At 31.1% G+C, this 9,026-nt stretch overlaps 1 protein-coding gene across 1 annotated transcript in view; it reads right to left on the bottom strand.

Annotated features, from left to right (window-relative positions):
* Nucleotides 1–677: 677 nt before the first annotated feature.
* The window catches only part of Nup35 (nucleoporin 35), a 46,943-nt gene continuing 38,594 nt past the window's right edge, over nt 678–9,026 (bottom strand). The window contains exons 5-9 of the mRNA XM_026392019.2: nt 7,192–7,333; nt 4,648–4,717; nt 3,776–3,904; nt 2,558–2,722; nt 678–1,267 (exon numbers count right to left, since the gene is read on the bottom strand). Coding sequence (XP_026247804.1) covers nt 1,190–1,267; nt 2,558–2,722; nt 3,776–3,904; nt 4,648–4,717; nt 7,192–7,333 — 584 coding nt within the window. The 3' untranslated portion in view covers nt 678–1,189. The remainder of the gene's footprint in view (nt 1,268–2,557; nt 2,723–3,775; nt 3,905–4,647; nt 4,718–7,191; nt 7,334–9,026) is intronic.

Below are 9,026 nucleotides of genomic sequence, written 5' to 3'. Positions count from 1 at the left end.
ACTACTGAGCCACAACCCTGATAGCATGATCAAGTATTCTAACCAAGAAAAGTGAAATCAGAATCTAATCTATATACCCTAGATCTAACTTCTAGAATATGAAATAATGATGAACAAGAAAGCAACAGACTAAATTCAGACTGTGGTACACTGCAGGCCATACACAGAGCTCCTTCAACAAGTTATGGTATTTAGTTGGTAGGGAGCAAAATAGAAAACCAACTTAGATTTAGAAACTTAATAGCCAAAATAACAAGATATACTGTATATATGTTTGGATCATAATTTGAAAAAGAACAACCATAACATTTCATTTTGCAGACAATTGGGAAATTTTAAAATTAACTGAATATTAGGTATTTAGAAATCATGAACTCTATTTAAATGAAATATTGGTATTATACTTATTTATAGAAATGTTTTGATATATATTTAGATTAAAATTACATCGCATTTGAAATGTGCTTTTAACAAAATAAAAGAGGAAGGAAAGAACAAAGTATGGCAAAAATTAATGGTAATAAATTATAGGTATACAAAAGTTAATTATATATTTATCTATTTCAGTGAACACCTAAAACTTTTTGCAACAATCAATAATAAATGACCCTTTCAAAAAATATTCAATACATTTAATTGACAAAGTTTATTATCAAGAAATTTTAGTTATAGGTTTTTTAAAAGAATGTTTGGGTTTCTGAATACTGAAAGATGACAATCCATGACAAGACATACACAATTAAAATATTAAATAATATCTAAATTAAAAGACCATAATTCAAATTACTAAGTATAATCTTTGTGTCTTGGTAGAAGCAACTGTAGTTCTCCTTCAAGAAATTCACCCACCTTGTCATGAAGACTACAAAGCCTTGCCACAGATTCAATTATTTAATTATAATCAATGCTGAGCATTTTATGTTTAAGCATGCACTATCACAGAAAGCACAAAAATCTTTCTACAGAGATCTTCAGTTTTCTTCAAAATGTATCTCAAGCGTCTTTTAAAGTGCGAGCTACAAACAGGTTGTATCGTTAAAGAAAAAAGGCTTCTAAAAGAAGTGTAAGATGGGTATCCAACACTGCCAAGAGTGGTTATACAACTAACCGAAGGAAACTGGCAGTACTTTGCTAATTCTGTTTCATTGTAGCAACCTCCTTGGTAATTGAGTTCTTAGCTCTTATTGTACTACCAGCCGAACATGTACTCCATTGCTTTCGATACAAGACTTTCATCTTTTTTAGGCGTTTGTCTGTCAGAAATAACCTATTAAAAAAACATACAAACACACACACATACATGGGGGAAAAAACTGTTAGGTTATGTTTTCTTTGGCAACAGGCAATAGCTAAATTATGAGGGAAACACTAAAATGTGTTTATAATACTCAATTGTATACTTTAAAGATTAAAATATGAACTCATAACATCTTTATGCTTTTAAGAATGACAAAGTCTCATTCTCTTGACAAAGCAAATACCATCTGCTCCTAACTAGAAAACTGAACAAATAACACAAACCTTTAAGAAGTGGGGGATTTAAAATATAGATTTAAAGAAAAACAGTTCTAAAATTATCTCCAAATCTTCAGGGAAATCAAAAAACTGAACTCATTACCCACTCTAAAAAGCACAAGTAATTTATGTGCTGTGTTTTAGACCTGCGGCTGCAGCTGGCTAAGTTCAAATCTCTTGGCTAATTAGAAAGGTCCAATAATATACCAAATTAGAGTTACAATTCTTCCACCATTCAAAAAATACAGCAAACTTGTTTAAACACGTTGGAATCAGAAATTTTTCTATTCTGAATAATAAGAGCTAGCTTTTGATAACCAAAGCTACTTGAACTTTTTCACTTGCGATACCACATCATATTTTAGTCATCAATTTGTTTGTTTGGGTTTTTTTGGGGGCGGGGCAGGGAGGGGGTATTGGGGATCGAACTCAGGGGCACTCGGTCACTGAGCCACATCCTCAGCCCTATTTTTTGTATTTTATTTAGAGACAGGGTCTCACAGACAACTCAGTCTCACTGAGTTGCTTAGCACCTTGCTTTTGCTGAGGCTGACTTTGAACTTTCCATCCTCCGTTCTTGGCCTCCCACTGGGATTGCTGGCTAGTGCCACAACACCAGGCTAATTTAATTGAGCTTTAATGTTCCCTCGTGTCAGTGATATACAAAGTAGACATCTAGTCCATATGCAAATATAAGTTAGAAAAAAAAACTGAAAAAACCTTCAAAAAATTTTAAGTTTTTGTTTGTTTATTTTGAGCGCTAGGGGTCAAAATAGTATTTTTCACATGCTAGGCAAGTGCTCTACCACCTAAGTACATTCCCAACCTCAACAAAGACATTTCTTAAAAATTCAAGGTAAGTTTGTAAGTTGCCAAGATTCTAACTTTAAAATAGGAAATTTAAGAAGTTTCAAGATTTCATCAAGGCAAAAAAACCTGAGCACAAATATAATGGCAAATATATCAACCCAATTAAAGTTCAACAAGCTATGCCCTCAGCCTTCAAGTACATCTCTTATGTAATCTCTAATCCTTAAAATACCTGATAGTCACTAGTAGAAGCTTTGTATGCTGTAGCAAGAGGTCTCATGGTAGAAATTCTAGGAGTGCTTCCCGATTGTGTTGGTGTACCTAAGGTTTTGATGGGTGGTGTAAAGGCTAGAGATGGAGATGACAAAGCACATCGGTCGCTGTTTTCCATAACGCTCTGGAGAAACAAATAATTCCTTGCTTATAAACATAACCTACTAATATTACATAATACACATAAAGAAAAAATTTTTAAAAGAGGCATACTTTGATCCAATTAACCTTTCAAATAATTTTAGGCTTGATAAGATGATATACTTCGTGGCTAGCATTTGAAATCTAATGCTCAGTCAGGAATCTCAACTCATTTACCTCAAATAACCTCAATACAACTATAAATGACAAGAAAAATAATCTCCTAACACATACTATGAAAAATCTGCAAGAACATAAAAAGTCTGCAAGAACACAATTCAAGAATTGTTTCTTGAAGAAACCTGAAGTGGAAGGGAGAAAGAAAGTCCAAAGCTATTTAGTGCCAAGTAACCACAAACAGTTCTCTACCCTTTGTGAACATCTTACAATACAATGGCATAATACAATAATTGTACAACACAATAATTGTACAATACAATAATTATATGATTGCATGGATATAGTAAATTATAAGGACAAGAAGTAGTGTGCTTTGTTTGCTTATGTGTATATACTGGCAACAAGTACAGTGCCTAATTTATGTACAAAGTGTGGTCACAATGATTTTTACAAGCCACAAAGTTTAAATTATACATAATCTACTGTTTAATAAGTATATGTAGAATATATTTTTAAGTATTTTGAAACAGAAATGAGTAACAAAAGGCTTCAACTATTTAAAAGTAAACTATCAGGTTTCATCCTAAAATAAGATCAGACCTTTAAGTACTTAAAAAAATCTGATGTTACTTCTGGTTTTGCCAGAATGGACTAGTAATCAAGAGCCCTACAATATAGGCGTCAAGTCTCTGTAAAAGTCACTTATATCCTCTTTTTTCTGAAAAATAAAGGGTTTACAACAGATTATCTCTAAAGTCTTTTGATTAAATAATTTTGGCTTGCAACAAAAAGTTCTATAAATATCACATTTTACAAAACTCAGAATAAGAGGCACAGTAAAGTTATGTGACATAACCATCAATGTCAATCTCTTCATATAAATTAGGCTATTTTTTTTAGATTACCAAAAACTTACTTTATCTATACATGGTTTTACACCAATCATGATGGATTCTCCAAATATTCTCCCATCTTTGCTTAAGGCTTTCCGAGCTTGCAGTTTAGACTGATAACGAATATGCATCCAATTTCCTGTGTTGGACATCTGCAAAAAATAAAGGTGTCTCTTAAGTTATAAAATACAAAATCTATACTAAATGAACTCTATTTGAAAACTAAAACCTGAGAATAATGTATAATTTCATTTTTTTATTTGATGCCCTATAAAAAGCTGTATATTAAATTATCAAAAATCACACGAAAACACTTTCAATAATCTCTACTCAGCTCTCAATTCTCCCAAAGAATATGTGGCAAATTTTTTCTAAAAGTAAAGTAATTCTCAAAAGATAATTGTTTCTCACAAAAAGCTCATATCAAAGTTACAATGAATTTTTTAAACTGTATTCATCAATATGACTTTGTGTAGGAGTTAAGTCTATAGTAACAGAAAAAAGAATTGGTATAACTTCTTGTATGATTTTTTTTAAGCCCTCTACAAGATAAAGAGCTCTGAAAAACTCTGTACCTTGGGAACTTCCTCTTCTTTTATTCCCAATAAAGCAAGCTCAAATTGAGAAAAAGTAATATAATATCTATCATAATCCATCTTTTTTAAAGACTGTGAGTTAAGAAAGGAAGGCTGGATTACCTTTTCTTTGTTCCTAAAAATCAAATATTATGCAACATTGAGCCCTCTACATCCAAAGGACACATTCTTTCAAAACTTTAAATAAATATTTTTAATTTAGACAAATTAAAATTCAGAAGCAATTTCCCTCAATTCATGGTTTCTCTTTACTTAGCCAAAATCTTGAATTGAAAAAAAAAAAAAAAAGGAAGCCTTACCACATGTTTTAAGATATTTCCATACTGTGCAAACTGTAATAATATATAGGAAGCAGATGCTTGCGGAAACCTGAAAAAACAGTTGTCCAGACAAAACAGTTAACTTCCACTATCAATACAAATGCAAATTACAAAGTTACAAGTGTCTCAGGACAAATTATCCTTCCAACTATCTACAACATTAACAAGAGCTCCCTAATCAGCCTGTTTTCTCCTATATGGGACAACTCTATTAACAGTCACCCAACAACTCTATTTAAACAGTCACACCTTAATGTTAGTTTTAACTTAGCTTGTCTCCATCTCCACATTCTCTGACAAACCTAACATTCCCATTCTCAAAGACATTATCACGCTTTTCAAAAACTGTTACAAAACTGCAGTTCTATATACAACTTATTTTATGGCATTTGTGTCTTTATAAATATTTATGTATACTATAGTTATTAGAAGCAAAAGTATTTTATATAGTCATATCTTCTGAAATTAGTACCACCTAAAAATTCTCCCCAAACAAAAATAAAATTCAGCACTAATATCAGTGATACAGAATCATTTAAAAAGATGGTAATCAAAATCTTAATAGTCGTCAACATACTTTGTGTACAGAGATATGAAAAATTGTAGTATATATGTGTACTAAGAATTGTAATGCAAAACAAAGTACATGTATAAAGGCATAAAAACATAATAATAAAAGTTATTTTTATTGAAAAAATAATCTTAATAGTCATATCTTTGTATGGGAAAACTGATTTTTACTTTCTTCTTTATAAAGTGTTTTATCTTTATTTATGGTCTGAATATTCTACAATGAAATATTATTACTTTTATACTCCAAACAATAAAGTTGTTTTCTATTTGAAAACTGTAATCATTCAAAACAGAAATAGCCATCAGTACTACAGAAACATCTACCAGATTCTTTACCCACTAACTTCAGTTAGTCTAGAGCTTGGATTAGAACTCTAAAAAATGGGTCACAAAAATAAATGAAAAATTAAACACATTAAAATTTATGTGAGAAAATATTCACTTTTTTAAGATCTAGGATTTTACTTATATAAAAATGAATATAAGCACTTCAAAAATTTATCCAATTACTGGGAATTTTAAAGTGACACAATTACTATTGAGTCCAAAAAAAAAAAACTTAGAAGTGGACATCCATGTTCAAAAACATGCAGCTATTTTATGAGAATATAAAATTTTAAACATTAAAAAAAAAAATCAAGAAGCCATCCCTAATGCTACGGATACAGAACTAAGCATAATTTATCAGGAGAACCAATGACCCTGCTTTTTGTCTAAACAAAATCAGTACCACATAGAAACACACTGAAAGGACAGATAGATGGACAGATATGTGTGTATACACACAGAGACACACCCAAAAAAACAGGTGATATTCAATGCCTTAAAAACAAATTGTAGGGGTTGGGGCTGTAGCTCAGTGGCAGAGCATTTGCCTAGCACATGCAAAGCACTGGGTTCAATCCTTAGTACCACATAAAAATAAACAAATGAAGACATTCTATTCATATACAACTACAAAAAAAAAAAAACTTTAAAAAAAATTGTAGCTGGGAACAAAAGCTGGATGAAAAGCTATTCCTCATACATTTTTATATACCTTTTGAATTTTTAAAATTTTAAATTAAATACATAGAATCCACTAAACAGTTTCTGTGCACTGTTCTTCCCTGAGGATCTCATGTGTTATTTTTATATTTTTTACTCCCAAAATATCTTTAGTAACATCAGGTATGACAAACCATGGGTTCAGAAATAAACCTTACCTAATAGTATATGTATCAACTTAAAAATCAAAAAACCTTGAGTTTTTGCCAAGCTTTGCAATTAACTAGATGAGAACCTCTGAACAAAGTACGTTTTTCTACCTATACCTCAGTTTCCTAAACTATAAAATAAAGGATTACACATTATGATCTCTAAGGTTCCTTAAAGTATTTTTTGGCTATAAAAATCAATTCGAAATGCATCTAGAACTATAATCCTCTCTAATATTCAAACTTCTGTAACTAGAAAGTATGATCTGTGACATACTGAATGTACACAAATGAAGTTTGATTATTATTTCAAAATTGCTAAGACTACTAGAAGCAGAGAGATAGACACTAAAAAAATGGAAAGAGACCTCCTTAGGTCTAAAGGGGCAACCCTAGTCCAACAGCCATTAACTATGCCTAAGAGAAAATAATTTGGGAAGAGATACATACACAGATAAATGATTTTTAAAAACTACAAACCTTGAATTGCTAGTTAATGATACGCAAACTGAAGTGTCAGGGTGATATTACCTGATATCTGCAACTTACTATGAAATATATCAATAAAAAGATGACTGAAAATAGATAATAGATAAAGCAAACACAGCTGTTAACAACTATAGAATCTAAATATTTGCTATGCAGTGAATATTTGCTATGCAGTTCTATTTTTTTTGCCATTTGATGATATTCATGGTCAAATGTTGGGATGAGTTTTTTATTTGTTATTTGTTTTTTAAAGACAAAAGCTTACCCAAACACTGTCACCCAAGTGTCATCGAGGTGATCTTCTGAAGTCAGAGAATCTCCTTGAGTATAAAAAGGATCCAACTGGGCAGGAGATAGTGTTGTCTTCCGTGGTTGACCAATATTTGCTGGACTAAACATACTTTGCCCTACATGAGTATATTTAGTAAATTAGTTGCCAATTTAAACGCCTTCATTTATTTTAAAGCAAACATCTTAATTTTAAATGAAAAAGTATATTAAAAGTCAACAATTATATAAACTTTCCAAAACATACAACTATAATCAAATGGTAATTTCATATTACCACACGAGACAAAGTCATTAATAATTGAACATAGTTTATGATTTTGAAAATGCTTTATTATTTAATAAAATTTTTTTAAATATTATATTAATTTCCGATTAAAACTAAGAGAAAAATCACTCAGTCAACCTCAAGAACTTCTGTTCAATTAACCTCCAAACCTACCACTTTCATTACAGTTCTTCTGCCTTAGAAATATTCAATAGCTCCTACAGAACAAAATCCAAATATCTTACTCTCCAAAATATATTTCCAAGTTTATTTTTCTAGTGTGTCCCTCAACAGTATTTGCCCAATCCCTAAAATGTAAATACATTTTTATTTAGTCCAACAGCCATTAACTATGCCTAAGAGATTTACTCTCATGTTCCTTATTATTCAGTAACATCTACCATTTAATGAGTATTTCCATGTGTCCAACATGCCATGCCAAATACTTTATATCTTTATTTTATCTCAGAGGTACTATCCAGTTAGGACTATGTATTTCTAAGAAGCAGACTATTTTCTTTCATTTTTATAGCAGCAATATTTTTTTAGCACTTAATATATGCCAAGCTTTAGTCTAGGTATTGAGGATACAGCAATGAACAAGTTATACAAACAAAACAAAACAGACTCTAATGGAGCCTATATTCTAGAAGAAGAAAGATAAGAAAATACCTAGTGTGTTAGAAAACAAAGTCCTATAGAGATATCATTATCATTATCATCAAAGAAATAGGGATTAACTCTCTGTTGAAGGGCCACATACACACACACACACACACACACACACACACACACACACACACACACACACTCACAGAGAGAGAGAGAGAGAGAGAGAGAGAAACTTCACAGAGATGACACTAAAGGAAAAAGTTAAAGGAAACAGGGAACAAAATATATCAATATCTGAAAAAGTGAATATGAGGTGGAGAAAATAGAAAGTGCAAAGGCCCTGAGAAAGGCCATCGCTTGCATTGGATAAAAATAGGAAGAAGGCCACTATTCACACAGAGATTCAGGAGTATTTAGGATCAGGGTGAGTAGATGAGAGTAGAACGTAACAACACACCAGACCATAACAAAAAAAAACAAAAAAAAAAAACACCCTTACAAGTGACTGTAAGGAAATCAATAAAAAATTACAAACAAGGATGACATAACAGGACTAAATTTTTGAAGTAAGCAAACTGTTTTATTAAGTACTTATATCATTCTTTAAAATGATATTTAATTCTAATAATGTATTTAATTCTAATAATCCTATAAAGTAGGTCCTAATAGGAGTTCTATTTAAGCTATTAGAAAATAGGGTAATATTAAATATATGCTATCTAGGCAATCTAAAGCATGAGACTAATCTAAGGCAGTAATCTAGTTAATACTTGTATTTATTATAGCAGCAGTACTTACAAGTGTGATACAGATACACATGACTCCCCCAAGCCCCATCATGAGATCAGCCAAGTCAAAATTATTTTCTTAATAATATAATTTTGCCTTTTCATACTCACTCTCAAAAGTATTCAAAGGACTTTTCCAGAGGT

This window comes from Urocitellus parryii, chromosome 1, assembly GCF_045843805.1.
Source record: "Urocitellus parryii isolate mUroPar1 chromosome 1, mUroPar1.hap1, whole genome shotgun sequence".
NCBI lineage: Eukaryota > Metazoa > Chordata > Mammalia > Rodentia > Sciuridae > Urocitellus > Urocitellus parryii.
This window is presented reverse-complemented; position numbering and strand designations above follow the sequence as displayed.